At 39.1% G+C, this 19,116-nt stretch overlaps 1 protein-coding gene across 1 annotated transcript in view; it reads right to left on the bottom strand.

Annotated features, from left to right (window-relative positions):
* EXOC4 (exocyst complex component 4) overlaps positions 1–19,116 on the bottom strand; it is an 816,823-nt gene that overhangs the window by 249,084 nt on the left and 548,623 nt on the right. Inside the window, exon 11 of the mRNA XM_052638352.1 lies at positions 1,167–1,386. Within this exon, the coding sequence (XP_052494312.1) occupies positions 1,167–1,386 (220 nt within the window). The remainder of the gene's footprint in view (positions 1–1,166; positions 1,387–19,116) is intronic.

Below are 19,116 nucleotides of genomic sequence, written 5' to 3'. Positions count from 1 at the left end.
AAGGGTGAGTGGGCACATGTCTTTGCTCTTCTCCTTGTTCTCCGTCCCACACTCAGGGCAGATCCTTCACTAGGAACGCAGACTCAGACAGTCCGAACGAACATCTTCCTAGATGTGTTGCTATTACTCTAGTTCTGGGGGAAATGAGTACCTCTTGCCTATGTTCTCAAGACCATAGAAGACTCTGCTCATAAAAAAAGAGGATGCTCACACCGGGACATTTCCCTATGAGAGGGCCAGCATTTTTATTCATTCTAGTGTACAAAGAAGGAAAAATCAAGGATGACATATGTAAAAGCAGGTCAAGGAAGGCAACTAAAGCAACTATCCCATTTATCCAATTTCTCTTTGAAGAGCTCAAGTCTTCCACATTTTGACATATCCTCATATCATACAGCATATGCAAAAATGTACTATTGTGCCCATCATTCTCTTAAATGAAGAAACACTGCAAAGGTCCAATTATTATCCAATATAACAATAATTAATGTAAATTCATAATTGAAATTCATATTAACACAAATTTGCTTTTGGTTTTCTATTTACCTCCAAGTCACTGGCTTAAAGCATGTAAAATAAATACCTTGTCTATTAATCTGAATATCTAACAACTTGTTTTACTTCTGTTGCCCAGAAACCATCGCTTAAAATAGGGAAAGTAACATTTTCATATTAAGATGATCGTCACTTGAATTAACAAATGATCTGACCTTCAAAAGCCAGTTTGCAAGGTGGGTTCAGATTCACTGTGAGCTAGCCAAATCAGCATTCAAATGGAACTGAGGGTTTACTGTTGGTCACTGAGGTTAGGCAGAGTCACTTCCTCCATGTAAGTCCTTCTACTTTAGCATGCACTCACCACTGGAAAGAGAATTCTATTCAAGGACAAATTTCAGGCCAATAATGAGGAGTTGCCTGCATGTTAATGAGGCTCACCATCTCCCATACTCAAAACTAACCATTTTTTTCTTAGAGATCTCCAGGACTTTCCATTATCTCTACATTAGTCCTTAATTTCCCTAGTGCCCATTTAATTTATTTCCTCTTATTTTGTCCCTGATGAACATGGAAACAGATGGTAATTCTTCTCCTCTTTTCAATTTGTAACTCTTGCCAAGTCAGTGAAAACTGCTGATAGAAAGAATAAGTTCAAAGAATGTGATTACCTGGAGGAGAGGCCGCTGCACCCCCAGCACTTTCATGGTGTCTGCATTAGCCAGGATCTTCAGGGCGTCAGATGTTTTCGTGACTCCTTCAATCTCCTTGTTGATCTCAGCCAAGACCTGATTGAGGAAGATGTTTTTGATGTACATGGTGAGAAACTCTCGAAGAGGACACTGTTTGGCAGGACCAAGTCCCAGGGCGTGCTCTATCTCTTGAATAAATCTGGAAGACAAACAGAACACAACCACTGTCAAACGTATCAGAAAGATAGTTACAGAAATATGACCAAACATGGCTATCTCTGCTTGCTGCCACGGAGAGATCTGGGGAAATTACCAGAATTCTAAACCAGGGCAGGCCTCTTTAATATCCACTTATATATGAGTCTGTTTTTTAAACACAAGTTATTTCACTTATTCAACAGAAGCAGGATGAAACAGAAACAAAAATTTCAAACTAGTGGGGAGAAAGGAGAGACAAAAATATTTATTAATTCAAGAAGGAAATAAAAATATAAGAAGCAAAAGAAAATGTGATAAAAACACAAATTATGATGCAAAATAAAGAGCAAACCCCATTCTGCATATTTCTTAAACTCTATGTATGTGTAGACAGAACTTTCGAAAAGAGAAAATAAAGGATATTGTTGTTCAGTCTCTAAGTCATCTCTGACTCTTTGCAACCCTATGAACTGCAGCATGCCAGGCTCCTCTGTTCTCTACTATCTCTTCGAGGTTGCTCAAATTCATGTCCCTTGAGTTGGTGATGCTGTCTAACCATCTCACCCTCTGCCACCCCCTTCTCCTTTTGCCTTCAACCTTTCCCAGCATCAGGGTCTTTTCCAATAAGGACAGTCTTTGAATTTATGATGCTAATGTGGGTTGAGAGGCTATGAAAGGAAACAGGAGGGGGCTGGGGACAAAGGAGAAGTTTAACTTTATTTGTAATGATCAATTTCCTTTATAAAAAACACTTAAAGCATTTATAGCAGAAGGCTAACTGTCAAGCCTCACAAATGAGTACACAGAGACTTGTTATGTTATTCTTTGTATTTTTCTATGATGGCAGCTCCTGCTTCCACGGTTCTGATATGCATAAATCTAAGTTACTACAGTGTAGTGAATCACACCAGGTCAACAGGATTTGAATTCCAGTTACCACAGCATATTAACTGTGAGCAGTGGCATGAAACAGAAACTCCAGTGCTTCAATCCAGAAATTTCTATGTGAATAATTGACGTTCATCACAATCAATGATCAGTCATATCACTTCCTTCAAAGTCCGATCAGTGAATGGTCACTTCACATCTGTTCCTCAGTCCATAGACAGCAACGTGGGTAGCTGTTGTTTCCTTGTCTTTCAGTGACTAACCCCTGTGACAGTTTGCAGAAATGGATAACTGAAAAAGGGACTGGCCAAGAAAGCTAAAAGTACAGAAAAAAAAAAAAGAGAGAGAAACCTAAAAGCAGTGCTGGGAGCAAAATCTGACTTGAACATAAGTGGATTTATAGAAGAAATAATAGACCCTGGGAACATGTGACAGGAACATGCAGCCAGAGGGAGGGTGAACCAACTGACCTTAAAACAGTTGTGACAAAAGAGAGAAAGGCATCCCAGAGGAAGTGATGTTGACCAAAACACGTTACCTTAGAGGAACTCTTGGAGATATTTCATGACATTGAAAAGCAAAGAATAAAATATGGGCAGCTGACCCAAACTGAGAGGGAAGTACGACATTTCACCAAGGCAGAGAAAAAAGGTCTTTGCTATGTATTGTAAGTGACCCAATAAGAAGACGGTGGCAAGCACTGTTCAAACTGGTCTTGGTAAGACTTGTTTTTGTGGCCAGGTCATGTGACGTATGGGATCTCGTTCCCAGATCTAAGGGACTGAACCAGTGCTCCCTGCAGCGGAAGTGTGGGAGTCTTAACCGTGGGACCTCCAGGGAACCCCACTCTTGGTAAGATTTTAACAAAGAAACAAAACTCTGATTCTCATTGTTTCTAATGTTACAGGGTACTAATACATATTAGTTTTATTTTTCATTTCTGTATATATTTGTAACTGACAGGAAGACTTTGTAACCTTTCCACACCAAAAAATTTCAGGCCATGAAACTGTTGTTATTTTCCCCTATTGATTAATAATACTGCTTTGCCTGGTGAGTTTTACAGTTCTACAATGTTCTGTAAAGCAAGAAAGGCCTTACACTTTAGATTTTTCCAGAAAGAAGAGAAGTTAAATAAAATTAAACAGAATCTAATGAAATAGAGAAAAAAATTAATGATTAACTGGGAAGATCTATTTGCAACTTAGGTCACAGACGACAGGCAGTAAAAAAACCAAAGAACATAGTAGAAAAATGATCAAAAGACATGAAAAGACATTTTACAGTAAGTGAACATTAAACATAAGAAAAAAGTTTTAACTTCATTCATAATGAGAAAAATGAAAGGTAAACTATACTGAGATACCTTTTTTTATACCCACGCATCAGCCAGATTCCAAAAGTTCGAAAACACACTGTTGGTTTAAGTGTGGGCAGAGAGACATTCTCATATATTATTGATGGGAGTGAAAAATGTTACAACCCTGATGAAGGACAAATTGGCACTATTATTCAAAATTACAAATGTATTTCCTTTTGACCCAGAAATCTCACTTCTGGGAAATTCTTCCAAGAGCTATTATCTGAATATGGACGAGATGATCTATGCACAGGGTACAGAGATCAGTGCAGCATTGTTTTTTATAGCAAAAGATTAGAAATAACACAAAAAATCCATCAGTTAGACATCAGTTAAATAAACTATGGTGAATCTACACGCTGCAATACTGGGCAGCAACCCAGCTCCCAAACATGGAAGCTTCTGATGAGCTTACATGCAAAGATCTCTAAGACTTATACTGTTTAGTGAGAAAAGCAAGGTGCATACCAATATGCACCTTTGTATAAGAATTATACATTTATTTGTTTTATTGTAAAGACATCCTGGGAGGATTCATAAGAAAATTAGTAAATGTGAGTATTTATAGGAAGCAGGGATGGGGGGCGGGGAGTCTGGCAAAGGAGTGAGAATACACTTTTCAATTATAATTTTCATAATCATTTGATTTTTTAAAAACTGTGAATATATTAGCAATTCAAATAAAATTAAATTAGACAATATAAAATTATCTACATTTATCAAAGACTCTCATAAATTGCTTTCTAATTAGATCACATTTAAAGTTTGGGATATAAATGTTCCGTAAGTTCAGCTGTTTAACCTAATAAAGAGTTTCCTTTACTTAATAAACAAATACATCATGGTTACTCTTCCATATCACCAGTTAAACACTCCATTAACCTCCAAGTCCTCAGAGGGGGAGTGGGGGTAGGAAAGAAAACACAGAGGATTATTACAGTGGAAAAGTCACCCAGGAAAGTGGACACAGAGAAACCATGACAAACAGCAATGAGGTTTCTTAACTGATGTTGTCAGCAACTAAAGGGAAGTAAAAGCCTGACCCAAGGGACTTCGCTGGTGGTCCAGTGGCTAGGACTCTGGGATCCCAATGCAGGGGACCAGGGTTCAATCCCTGAGCAGGGAACTAGATTCCATATGCCTCAACTAAAGATCCCGCATGTTGCAACTAAGACCTGGTGCAGCCAAATAAAAATAAATTAATAAATATATATATATATATATTTTTTTTTTAAAGTCTGACACAAAACAAGATACAATAAATCTTTAAGAGATTGAGTAGAAGGTGGGGGCGGGGGCAAAAATGAAGACATAAAGAGCAGATAGTTAACTATGGTTATAGTTTTAAGATCTCCAGGTCCCACATCATGCTACAGTGATCCCCTCTGATCTCATCTAACTCACAGAGAAACCCTCTACCCAGGAGCATCCCGGTTCCCTTGGTCTGTTTCTGAAAGGCAACCACTGTTACTAATCTGATAACAAATAAATACACCTGTCATCAGAATCCCTATTTATTCTTTCCCATGGGTCTTAGAAGAAGAGTTTTCTGAGCAGAAGTACTTCTTGCATTTTCAAAATCAACCAGTTATTTGGAGGAGATTTTTAGTAGTTAACCTGCTCCTAAACAAAGTAACAGAAGGCACTAAATTACCCCATTTTTCTTTTTTTCTAGTCCCCTATTTGCCTTTGGTGCCCCTCAAATAGGAAACCACTCTGAGCAGCACAGAAGGAGCAGCTTCCATCACCTTCAGCCAAATGATTTTTTTCAAATACAAATCATTTATTCCCTAAAGCATACACATCCGTCTAAAATGACACAGTCAGGTTGATGGTGTCGTCTCTGACTCAAGGGGACCCATTCAACATGTTTCCAAATCTGCTTTTGGAGCTGGGAGGGTCCCACTGTGCAGAAGGCATGAGACATGAGGGGAGAATGAGAGAGAAAAATTGGGGCTGTCTCACCAGCCTCTTCTCCCCTCTGGTCAAGAATGAGAAGCAACCACATTAAATGGGCAAAACGCCCTTTCTTAGGCAGGAAGGACACAGAGAAAGATCGTCCCTAGGCATCCAAGAGGTGAACCAAACTCATAGTCTGTGCAGAGAGGAAAGGTTTAGGGAAGTGGAATGGCCAAGGGTGGAACACGGAAAGTAGGGATTCCTGAGTCTGAATCTTGAGTGTCTTGGGCAGGTTACTTAGCCTCTCTTCATCCTATTTGTGTATTCTGTAAATGGATGTAACACACAGGATTTATTCTGATGATTAACTAAGGAAATAAAATGCAAGTGCTCATCTCAGAGGCTGACATATAGTTAACTGCTACGTAGGTGGTGGCTGCTGCTATTTGTATAATTACTATCAGTGCACAAATCCTGATGAGGTTGGAGATTTAGAGCAAAGTGTGACATATTTTATCTTTTTTTTCACTCTATCCTTTACTTTCCCATGCAATTATCCATAATTGGTAATTTAGGCCATTAGATTATTACTTGGACTATTTCAGCAATGCATGTATGTAGGAATGACGAAAACCCCATGTGGCCAGGGGTCAAGTGTAAATTTCTCACTGCTGTATCTTCACGGCCTAGGATTAGTCTACTGCCGGCACACAGTAGGTCTCAGGAAATATTTGCTAAATCAAGTATTGAATAAAATAATTAATAGGTCCTTTCATATACCCTTAATTCCAGAGTGTGATCTCTCTGATAAATAGTGCCCTTCTCCAAACGATTAAGATTATAAGAAAAACCGAAAGAAAGAGAATAATCCTATATCTCAACCACAGATGCTTTGGATTGAAAGAGTATTCTCTACTCCATGCCCACATTCTTACTTATTTTTTGCTTCATGCAATAAGGTTGTTCACACTGCTTCATATTGGCCATTTCACAGAGGTTAGTACTTGTAAGCCTAAGACTCACTTTATCATCTAATGAAAGTGAAAGTCACTCAGTCATGTACGACTCTTTGCGACTCCATGGACTATACAGCCCATGGAATTGTCCAGGCCAAAATACTGGAGTAGTTAGCCTTTTCCTTCTCCAGGGGATCTTCCCAACCCCAGGGATCAAACCCAGGTCTCCCACACTGCAGGCGAATTCTTAACCAGCTGAGTCACAAGGGAAGCCCAAGAATACTGGAGTGGGTAGCTTATCCCTTCTCCAGGGGATCTTCCTGACCCAGGAATCGATCTGGGGTCTCCTGCCTTGCAGGCAGATTCTTTACCAACTGAGCTATCAGGGAAGTCCCCTCATCTAATGAACACATTATTAACCTAAACATCTACTGCAAAAGTGAAAAGTGTTAGTGTTAGTTACTCAGTCATGTGTGACTCTTGGTGATTAGAGGGATTGTAGCCTCTGTCTGCAGAATTCTCCAGGCAAGAATACTGGAGTGAGCTGCCATTCCCTTCTCTGGGGATCTTCTGGACCCAGGGATTGAACCTGGGTCTCCTGCATTGCAGGCAGATTCTTTATCGTCTGAGCCACCAGGGAAGCCCAAACATCTATTAGGGAACATCAATGCTGCTTCCTGGCTTCACTATAGATAATCCTACAGTGAACATCTTCATTTGGCTTCTGTGGAATTCTTTCCATGAGTTAAAGTACTAGGAGTACTTCCTCATCATCTTTTATGGGTGAGCCTATATTTTATTTCCCCCAGATTCCCACAGAATGCTGCATGGCTCCTTTCACCTATTAAGTACCTTGAAAAATCATCTGTTGAATGGAAGACAGAAGACAGAGGCAAGGGTGTTGAAGAGAAGCAACAAAAACCCCAGTTTTCCCAACAATGCTCCTAATCAGCTCTTTGGAAGTCAGAAAACATTGAATTTGTAACAGTGAAAGGAATCTCATTAGGAAAGAAAACACTTCAAAGTTAAGATGGAACACAGATGGAACCCTGTCAAAAGGGTATTATCTAATCTCGTGAAGTGCTTTCACACTGGGGATTTCCTCTTCTTGTAAACGATGAGAAGGCAAACACAAAGCACAGGTCCATCTGTGTATATGGAAGGAGAGACAATGAGAATCAAAGAGAAGGACCTACATAGTGCAAGATGCAGAGTATCTGATTATGGGATTTTTGAAGAACGTTATTCACATCAGCCTCCCAATCCTCAAGCTGTAGAGTAGGATAAACCAGAAAACAAAGAGTGTAGGCAATCTATCCTCATTGTCTTTGAATGTCTAAAGCATGAATCTTACTTCCTAAATTCTAATGTTGCCATTTGTAACTATTTTACCAAAGGTTTTATTTTCAAATTACCATCAACCAGGGGATCTCCAAAAATCTGTACATACGTAATACCTGTATTTTCTTTTTAATTGGAATATAATTGCTTTACAATCTTGTGTTAGTTTCTGTGGTACAATGAAGTGACCCAGTTATATGTATACATATATCCCCTCCCCCTTGACCGACCCTCCCATCCCACCCATCTAGGTCATCACAGAGCACTGAGCTGAGCTCCCTGTACTTTATAGCAAGTTCCCCCTATATTTTAAATTTACTCTTTCTTATAGCAAGCATGTGTACTTTGGAGCACATACATGAGCACACAGTACCCACACTTAACCTACTATTTTCAAAATTTTTATTCTGCTTTGATTTCTATCCAGGAAAATTACACTAATTAAAATTTCACTCAAGTTTCCCAAGCCCCTTGTTTAACCCAGACTCCTCATCACAAATTCCATCTTATTGAAAGGCTCCATTTCATCTCAGTCAACAATTATGGCTGCTACCAGCTGGAAATATCCTAAAATACAACTTGGATCCTCTGTGTTCAAGAAGTTGCAACGAGAGCAATACTCAGTTGAATAAAAATAGTTGCTCAGAGTAAATAAGTACTCCTTATATTCACAGTCTAGTAATTAAAAAGATTCTACAGCTGACAGTAGTGATGGGACAAACTGACACCAGGTACCATCTGACACGGTACAGAGAAGAACACAGCAGCACCTTACCAGAAATGCATATTTTCGCCAAAAAGTGCATAACGTGAATCCAGTCATGGGGAAATAACATCTTTCCAGAGAACTAAAATACAAATCAAAAGTATACACTTCAGAAAATTCAAATTAAGACTTCTGGCTTTTGGAATACGAGGAATTCATTCATGGCTCTCTCACAGACAATATGCCACTGTTTACTGCTAAGTCTGTTTTTAACACATATATCTGTATATAATGTACATCATACAAAATACATTTTAAATTAAAAAACATTTTAATTCTTTTCACTTTTATTATTCCTGAATTTGTCATATTATCACACACATCTGTTGGTAGTTTGGGCTGCATTATGTACACACAATATTTATCTGAAAAGCCTGGGGTTTTCCTCCTGATCTTATGTATTAGAATCAGCAGTTACGTGTGATTTATTCCTCTGACCTCTTGCATTTTGCAGGATCTTGCAACATATCATTTCTGCTAAAGTAACTTCTAATTCAGTCTTGTAAATCTGCAGAGAGGTAACATGCTTACCTCAATCAAGAAGCTCTGAATCTCTTCTATAGCATAATGGCTTTAAAGACATTTTAAAAGATCTGAACCATCTCTTTCCCTTCCTTAAGTTCAAGCTTTCTATGTGAAAAGTTATGAGATATTTACAGGCCTGCAGAAGATCTGCTTAGGTCATCAAGCATCAGTTCAGTTCAGTCCCTCAGTCGTGTCCGACTCTTTGCGACCCCAAGAATCGCAGCATGCCAGGCCTCCCTGTCAATCACCATCTCCCGGAGTTCACTCAGACTCACGTCCATCGAGTCTGTGATGCCATCCAGCCATCTCATCCTCAGTCGTCCCCTTCTCCTCCTGCCCCCAATCCCTCCCAGCATCAGAGTCTTTTCCAATGAGTCAACTCTTTGCATGAGGTGGCCAAAGTACTGGAGCTTCAGCTTTAGCATCATTCCTTCCAAAGAAATCCCAGGGTTGATCTCCTTCAGAATGGACTGGTTGGATCTCCTTGCAGTCCAAGGGACTCTCAAGAGTCTTCTCCAACACCACAGTTCAAAAGCATCAATTCTCTGGCACTCAGCCTTCTTCACAGTCCAACTCTCACATCCATACATGACTACTGGAAAAACCATTGCCTTGACTAGATGGACCTTAGTTGGCAAAATAATGTCTCTGCTTTTGAACATGCTATCTAGGTTGGTCATAACTTTTCTTCCAAGGAGTAAGTGTCTTTTAATTTCATGGCTGCAGTCACCATCTGCAGTGATTTTGGAGCCCAAAAAAATAGTCTGACACTGTTTCTACTGTTTCCCCATCTATTTCCCATGAAGCGATGGGACCAGATGCCATGATCTTAGTTTTCTGAATGTTGAGCTTTAAGCCAACTTTTTCGCTCTCCTCTTTCACTTTCATCAAGAGGCTTTTTAGCTCCTCTTCACTTTCTGCCATAAGGGTGGAGTCATCTGCATATCTGAGGTTATTGATATTTCTCCCAGCAATCTTGATTCCAGCTTGTGTTTCTTCCAGTCCAGCGTTTCTCATGATGTACTCTGCATACAAGTTAAACAAGCAGGGTGACAATATATAGCCTTGACGTATTCCTTTTCCTCTTTGGAACCAGTCTGTTGTTCCATGTCCAGTTCTAATTGTTGCTTCCTGACCTGCATACAGATTTCTCAAGAGGCAGGTTAGGTGGTCTGGTATTCCCATCTCTTTCAGAATTTTCCACAGTTTATTGTGATCCACACAGTCAAAGGCTTTGGCATAGTCAATCAAGCAGAAATAGATGTTTTTCGGGAACTCTCTTGATTTTTCGATGATCCATTGGATGTTGGCAATTTGATCTCTGGTTCCTCTGCCTTTTCTAAAACCAGCTTGAACATCAGGGAATTCACGGTTCACGTATTGCTGAAGTCTGGCTTGGAGAACGTTGAGCATTACTTTACTAGCATGTGAGATGAGTGTAATTGCGTGGTAGTTTGAGCATTCTTTTGCGTTTCCTTTCTTTGGAATTGGAATGAAAACTGAGCTTTTCCAGTCCTGTGGCCACTGCTGAGTTTTCCAAATTTGCTGGCATACTGAGTGCAGAACTTTCACAGCATCACCTTTCAGGATTTGAAATAGCTCAACTGGAATTCCATCACCTCCACTAGCTTTGTTCGTATTGATGCTTCCTAAGGCCCACTTGACTTCAGTTTCCAAGATGTCTGGCTCTAGATGAGTGATCACATCATCATGATTATCTGGGTCGTGAAGATCTTTTTTGTACAGTTCTTCCGTGTATTCTTGCCACCTCTTCTTAATATCTTCTGCTTCTGTTAGGTCCATACCATTTCTGTCCTTTATCAAGCCCATCTTTGCATGAAATGTTCCCTTGGTATCTCTAATTTTCTTGAAGAGATCTCTAGTCTTTCCCATTCTGTTCTTTTCCTCTACTTCTTTGCATTGATCACTGAGGGAGGCTTTCTTATCTCTTCTTGCTATTCTTTGGAACTCTGCATTCAGATGCTTATATCTTTCCTTTTCTCCTTTGCTTTTCACCTTTCTTCTTTTCACAGCTATTTGTAAGGCCCCCCCAGACAGCCATTTTGCTTTTTTGCATTTCTTATTCATGGGGATGGTCTTGATCCCTGTCTCCTGTACAATGTCAGGAACCTCATTCCATAGTTCATCAGGCACTCTATCTATCAGATCTAGGCCCTTAAATCTATTTCTCACTTCCACTGTATAATCATAACGGATTTGCTTTAGGTCATACCTGAATGGTCTAGCGGTTTTCCCTACTTTCTTCAACTTAAGTCTGAATTTGGTAATAAGGAGTTCTTGATCTGAGCCACAGTCAGCTCCTGGACTTGTTTTTGTTGACTGTATAGAGCTTCTCCATCTTTGGCTGCATAGACTATAATCAATCTGATTTCGGTGTTGGCCATCTGGTGATGTCCGTGTGTAGAGTCTTCTCTTGTGTTGTTGGAAGAGGGTGTTTGCCATGACCAGTACATTTTCTTGGCAAAACTCTATTAGTCTTTGCCCTGCTTCATTCTGCATTCCAAGGCCAAATTTGCCTGTTACTCCAGGTGTTTCTTGACTTCCTACTTTTGCATTCCAGTCCCCTATAATGAAAAGCACATCTTTTTTGGGTTAGTTCTAAAAGGTCTTGTAGGTCTTCATAAAACCATTCAACTTCAGCTTCTTCAGCATTACTGGTTGGGGCATAGACTTGGATAACTGTGATATTGAATGGTTTGCCTTGGAGATGAACAGAGATCATTCGGTCGTTTTTGAGATTGAATCCAAGTACTGCATTTCAGACTCTTTTGTTGACCATGATGGCTACTCCATTTCTTCTGAGGGATTCCTGTCTGCAGTAGTAGATATAATGGTCATATGAGTTAAATTCACCCATTCCAGTCCATTTTAGTTCGCTGTTTGAACTCTCCAATGTTTGACCACTTCCAATGTGCCTTGATTCATGGACCTGACATTCCAGGTTCCTATGCAATATTGCTCTTTACAGTATCGGATCTTGCTTCTATCGCCAGTCACATCCACAGCTGGGTATTGTTTTTGCTTTGGTTCCATCCCTTCATTCTTTCTGGAGTTATTTCTCCACTGATCTCCAGTAGCATATTGGGCACCTAATGACCTGGGGAGTTCCTCTTTCAGTATCATTTTGCCTCTTCATACTGTTCATGGGGTTCTCAAGACATCAAGCATATTCAAAGGTAAATCCCCATGTCACCGTCCTCACCATAACGTTTAATGTATGTACATTTAATAATGTCACAGGACACAGGTATTTATAAATATCTACAGTAAAACTTAATTAGCAATAAGCAGTGATGCACTGTTTGTGACAGAGACATGAATAAACAATACTGTGCTTTAAAAGCCAGAATTCTAAATTTGAATTTTCTTGAAACTGATTTTGTGTTTTCATTTTATGGAAAGAACTCAAACAATAGCAGTAACAGCCACCCTATAGCCAGACTGACACATTAGTTACGAGGACACCAAGAAACTCACATTTCCCCTCAAATCCAAGACAATCTTTGTATCCAGAAGGAACACTGACTGCTCAATGCAGAACTGTTCTGGAGAAACATGGGCCCACATGAAAGGATGCCAATCACTAATAACAGGGAACTACGTGATCATGACACTTCCTGCACATCACTCTAAGGGGAACAGTGGGCTTTTATGAATATACAGAACACACTCAAAATCCCTGCCATGCTTGACTGGTACCAAGTGACTCAGTGGGTACAGAACCCACCTGTAAGGCAGCAGATGCAGGTGTGATGCCTGGGTCAGGAAGGTTCCCTGGAGAAGGGAATGGCAACCCACTCCAGTACTCTTGCCTCAGTAATCCCATGGACAGAGAAGCGTGGCGGGCTACAGTCCATGGGGTCATTAAGAGTCAGACACGACTGGAGCAACTCAGCACACATGACATTTAAGGCACGGAGCAAACTGAAAATAACTTGGGCAAAGAAGGAAAGAAGCCTCAGAGGAATTGACTGGGGATATATTCAACTGACCTGGATTATCTGACTCGAAAAAGATCACTTAGAAATGATTTACAAGGGACTCGTTCAGAAACAGCAGCAACAGGCATATTTAAGACCATAAATCAGAGGAACATGAAAACCAAAGAAAAAATCCATAAAGGTTAATGCACTTTGGAGCACATTTGCCTCTTAATTCATAGGAGTAAGTCACCAGCACATCAGGAGGAGGCTCCCCCAACAGCCTGTAATTGTTCACGCTGAGTGTAACTATTTTCTGTGACTATAGAAAGATTTTCTGGCTAAAAGCACAAAACAAGCTCATCATTGCAGAGCCCAATCATGTCCTCAGTCCAAACCCCTAGGAGACAATTTACTGAACTAATGAAATAAAAAGGGGTTTGGGTGCTCTCTTTGTAACGAGTGAAATTCATGCCTAGGACTAGAGGAGAAAAGAGGCAGAAATCATTAAGTAAAAGTAGAAAAGAAAATTATCTACCAAATTTGAGCTCTGCAGACTTGTAAACAAATTTAACTTAAAAAAAAATCTTACACTTGTGATAGCAAGTGATTTGTGACTATACTTAAGTGTTCCCTCCAGAATGAGAAGCACTTTAGGTAAAATGAAATAAGCCTCTTTATAATGACAGCTGTTTAAATGTTTTAAGCATGTAATTTAGAAACTGAAATAACTCCAATGCTAACTCTTAATATCAAGTGGTCCTTTTTTTAACCAAAAAAAAAACCAACAACATGTAAATAAGGACTACTGATATAAAACTCAGATGAAATGATAATCCTGCTTCTTCCAACAGGCCTGGAATTGTTTTTATCCTTTTCATTTATCTTGTTTATAGTAAAATCACCTCTCCTTTGTATCTTTTTAATAGAAGATAAGGATGTCTGAAAAATTTTCAAGAAAAAGAATCTCAAGTTATAAAATGTCTATCTTATCACCTGGAAACTCGTGTGTGATATATTAAATATAGTTTAAGCATTCCAGGGCAATCTGGCAAATCTACCATTGCGATGTGAGTAGGAGCAGTGCTAATAACTGCTTACATCTACTGAGTTCTTCTGTCCATGGGATTCTCCAGGCCAGAATACTAGAGTGGGTTGCCATGCCCTCCTTCAGGGGATCTTCCTGACCCAGGGATCGAACCTGCATCTCTTTTGTCTCCTGCATTGGCAGGCGGGTTCTTTATCACTGGCTCCACCTGGGAAGCTCTTACCATGTTCTAACTAAAGAGCTTTATATGGATTATTTTCTGCAGTTTTCACAATAACTCCCTGAAATCTACTCTATTAATATCTGTATTTTACAAATGATGAAACTGAGCAAATGAAAAAATAACAGTAACATTAATAGCTGAGAGCTATATTGTGCTAATGACATGCCAGCAGTGCTTTAAGCAACTGCCACGCTTCACTTCATTTATGCCTTCCTGAGGTTAGATCTCTTGAGGAGGGCTGGTGAGGGGAACACAATCAATAGGCTTCATTTTGAGAACCCTAGCATGTGTGTTGATGTAATTGAACCTTATGTGGATTGAAGACCGTAATATTGCTAAATACAAATATTAGAAAATAATAAATTATTTCTCTTGAAATACAGTAAATCTGATTTCTAGTCCTTACTTCTTTCCCCAAGCTCCTTAGCTGCATTTTACATCACCTGTTAGATACCTTCTCTGGATATCTTCTTGATAACTCAAACCATGTCCAAAATGGAATCTCAGAGTCACCCTCTAGGGATTTCAATCCTCTCCTCTGCGTTCTCTATTTTTGCACCATCCCCTTTCAGTCATCCAGTCTCAAACTTATTTATCTTTCACTTCCTTCTATTTTCAGCATTGTTACTCATGCAAGACACTTCCAGACTTGGAGACATTTTCTTTATATTGTCTCTTGATTCACTTGTTTATTCCTTCATTTATTTAAGCAGTATCTATGGAGTATCTACCTGAGTCCATGGACTGTTCTAGGGGCTAAAGCATTCACAGTGAAATCGCCCTGCCCAGGGACTGCCATGACCACAGCACACGATATGAATGGGTACCACCTCAACAGTTCCACGCCATACCCTGGGAAAACTTCCCTGCGTCTCCATTTATAACACCTGGCAGCATCCTTTAGCCTTTCATTAAATTAGATGACACAGATGAATAGGTGGAACTTAATAAAGGTAATTTATTTCCCAGGCTTCCCCACAACAATCGCCTAACTGGTTTTTCCATCTTTCATCTCTTCTTCCTTCAATGCATTAATATCTAACATACAGCTGCTATATTAATTTCACTAAAGCACAGAATATAACTGCTTGCATTTTCATGAACCAGCCCTGCTTTCTTTCCTAGTTCCAGGTCTTGCCCATGGTGGTCTATTTGCCTAAACACTTTGCCCATACCTCTTATTTAAAATGTCATTTGCCCAACAGCCTCTAGCTTAGAAATACTTTCTCCAGGAGACCTGTCCCTTGAGTGCAGTCGAAAGCCTTTCACTTTGTGCCCCACCGCCCATAGCACCCTAGGTCCAAAGAATATTCCTGTTGAGGTGCCTGTATTCCCTCCTACTTTGTAAACATCTTGAGGAGAGGGGATGTGTCTTGTTCCTTGAAGATAGTAGCACCTAATAGGAAATTAAGAAACAAGTAACATATTTCAATTTTTACTCAACAAATTTTGTTTTCTATGTATTCTCTACTTCCCTGGTGGCTCAGAGAGTAAAGCATCTGCCTACAATACGGGAGACCCAGGTTCAATCCCTGGGTTGGGAAGATCTCCTGGAGAAGGAAATGGCAACCCACTCCAGTATTCTTGCCTGGAAAATCCCATAGACGGAGAAGCCTGGTAGGCTATAGTCCATGGGGTCGCAAAGAGTCGGACACTTTAAAAAAAAAATGTATTCTCTATATTAAAAAAAAAACCAACTGTTTGTTTTTTCATGATGTCCATGTGGTCTTTTTCTAGCTCATCCAGGCATATTCTATATTGTGACAAGTAAGCTAGAGTGGATATTTGAAAAACCGTCATTTTCACTATAACCTCTCTTCAAGGACTCATTCAAAGCTCATTCACTCATGGTTTTCCCTGATCTCTTTAAGCCAGTTTATTAATTTGAATTATTTTACTTCATCAGATAGCATTAGTCATTCTTCTCCCTAGGTGCTTTTTTCTCCTATCAGAATTGAGCTCCTTCAGAGCGGCAACTGTGCTTTGTACATTTCCAATCACACTCAAAGCACTTAACACTATGTCAAGTACAGTGGACACTGTCAATAAATGTTTTAAGAAATGATAATATTATGTTTCTATCACAAGTTGGTTAGGCTTGTCGAAAAGGCCAGTGCTTTTTGAAGGGTTACAATGCATAGGCTACTGAAAGGCTATGTTTTAAGGTATAAATATGGTTGGCTAACCAAGATGAAAAAAAGAACAGAGATAGTGAAAGAAAAAGAAAAGTCTGAGAAGTTAAATGATGCATGCATTATGTGAAATCTATCCATATGAGGCCTTTTTAGGCAAACCATTAACAAGTCAAATCCTGATCACATTCCTGGTAATGTGAAATTTACTGACTCAGGCCTAAACTGAATACTACTTTGGCATCAATGACAGAAGTCAGGGCTTAGTGTATATCATGTGTCAAAACATGAACTGTGAGCCTGCTGGGATAAAATTACAATATATATTTGCTGGAAGAGATGGGCTGGCCACTTGGTTCTCTCCTTCACTGTTCTTCAATAAGGATGGATTTGATTATATTTAATAAATGAATGCTTTGGAAAACTCAGTTTGAATTATCTCTAATGAGCCTATTTGGCAGCTAACCTTGTTTTTGAACTTGGCTTATTATTATTTCATATCCTGCTCTTAGGTTTATCATCACTTAACTGCCAACCTGAATGCAAAGTGCTCCAACAAAAAGTACCTGGAAAACAGTGAGTGATCCCTTAGCCGACGATTCTGATATGTGAGAGTCACAGACATTGCTTGCCTAAACTTTTTTGCTATTATCTCCTTCACTCACATATTTGATTGTTTCAATTAGGCCATGCTCGTCTTCATATAAACACTGTTGGTTCCAAGCTCTGCTCCCATCTCCATACTTTTCCAGACCAATATCTATAATTATCTTACATATATTCAAAAAGTTATTTTCTATAATGGTTCAAAGTTCTCCTCAAATCTATCTCCTACAGAGTTCTTTACTACTTAGAAGAGATTATGTGCTTTCGAGAGCCTTGCTTTTGGCCATTGAGAGTCATATCACACTCTTAGGGTTTTAACATGATAAAAAGGGCTGGAGTAATATCAACTTAATATTGAATGTGAACTAAGCTAAATATTTTTAAGCCATCTCAGCTGGCATTCTACTATTATTGTCCTCCTTTCCTTCCAGAGGCCTCACTCATTTTCTTCTTTATAGTTTCATAAATAGGTCCACTTATTAGAGGAATTAGATACTTTATCATTCCTACCATTTCCTTTATTCAGGTTTTCATATCCTCTGTAAGGGTAAATCAGAATTTTAAATTCTGCTAAAAAATCTTGAGATACAGAACAGTATAGATTATTACATTTGTATGTAAAAATAATACAGAAAAAAAGAAAGCCTCTTGTCTGCAGATTAACTTGGAGGTTAATATTTATCAATTGAAGAAACATTAAAATGATGGAATATACATGTTTCTGAAGAAAAAACTAGACTCTAGAGAAGAATTTTGATTACAATACTATCAGTTCCTACAGAACTGATACTCTTTGAGATTATACTGATGACAAATACCTAAAACACAGAGCAGATAAAAGACCTGTCCAACAGTCAGTGTTGACAGTCAGGTTACTCTGTTCAGTGAGTTACACTCTTGGTCTGGTTATTGCTACTGAATATGCAAGAAACAGAAAAAGCCTATAGAAGTAGTTTGAACATTATTTTTAAAAAAAGCCAATGTAAGCCCTGATTTCATTTGAGAAATGTTTCCTGTTTTCAAAGCATGGAAAAATGTAATGAAAATATGATTTACCATTGCATAAACATGAAATACATCTTACTAGAAAAATTCATTTCAAAAACCTACTTTGTTTCATATTTAACATTTGAAAAAATATCTAACTCATCAGACTGGCAGTAAATTTCCTCTGAGAAATTATGCATACATATTATGCATGTAATATATATAACCTAATACTATATATCGGAGAAGGCAATGGCACCCCACTCCAGTACTCTTGCCTGGAAAAATCCCATGGACAGAGGAGCCTAGAAGGCTGCTGTCCATGGGGTCGCTGAGGGTCGGACATGACTGAGCGACTTCACTTTCATTTTTCACTTTCATGCATTGGAGAAGGTAATGGCAACCCACTCCAGTGTTCTTGCCTGGAGAATCCAAGGGACGGGTGAGCCTGCTGGGCTGCCGTCTATGGGGTTGCACAGAGTCGGACACGACTGAAGTGACTTAGCAGCAGCAGCAACCTAATACTATCATTTTGAAAGTTATTATATATATTATATATAATATTAATAACCTAATATTATTGCTATTAGGGAATACTAGGTTCCAGGACTCCTTACAGATACCAAAATCCACAGATGCTCAAATCCTTTAAATACAACAGCATAGTGCAGTCACTCTTCTGTGCCAACCATCATACAGAGGGCCAACTGTACACAACTGATGACTTCTATGAGGTTAACAATACAAAATCATAGCCACAGTCACAACACTTAGCTCTACATTTATCATTTATGTATTCAGACTGTTACTTATGCACATTCACAATTACTAACACCTTAAAGTATTTTTTTAATATCAGTCCCCACGTGCATATTTTGTTTCAGTGGCTCTGTAATAAGCTCCTCTTGGACAGGAGAGATTCATTGTGTTTTCTCTCTTAAAAGAGCATGCAACTCTATTTTTGACAAACTCTTAGCAATCATCATTCAAGTGAAATCAATAGTGTGAAACATGGCAGTGAACTCCCTAATATCTAATTTGTTCATTCATTAAAGTTAA

Source organism: Budorcas taxicolor, chromosome 4 (assembly GCF_023091745.1).
Source record: "Budorcas taxicolor isolate Tak-1 chromosome 4, Takin1.1, whole genome shotgun sequence".
NCBI lineage: Eukaryota > Metazoa > Chordata > Mammalia > Artiodactyla > Bovidae > Budorcas > Budorcas taxicolor.
This window is presented reverse-complemented; position numbering and strand designations above follow the sequence as displayed.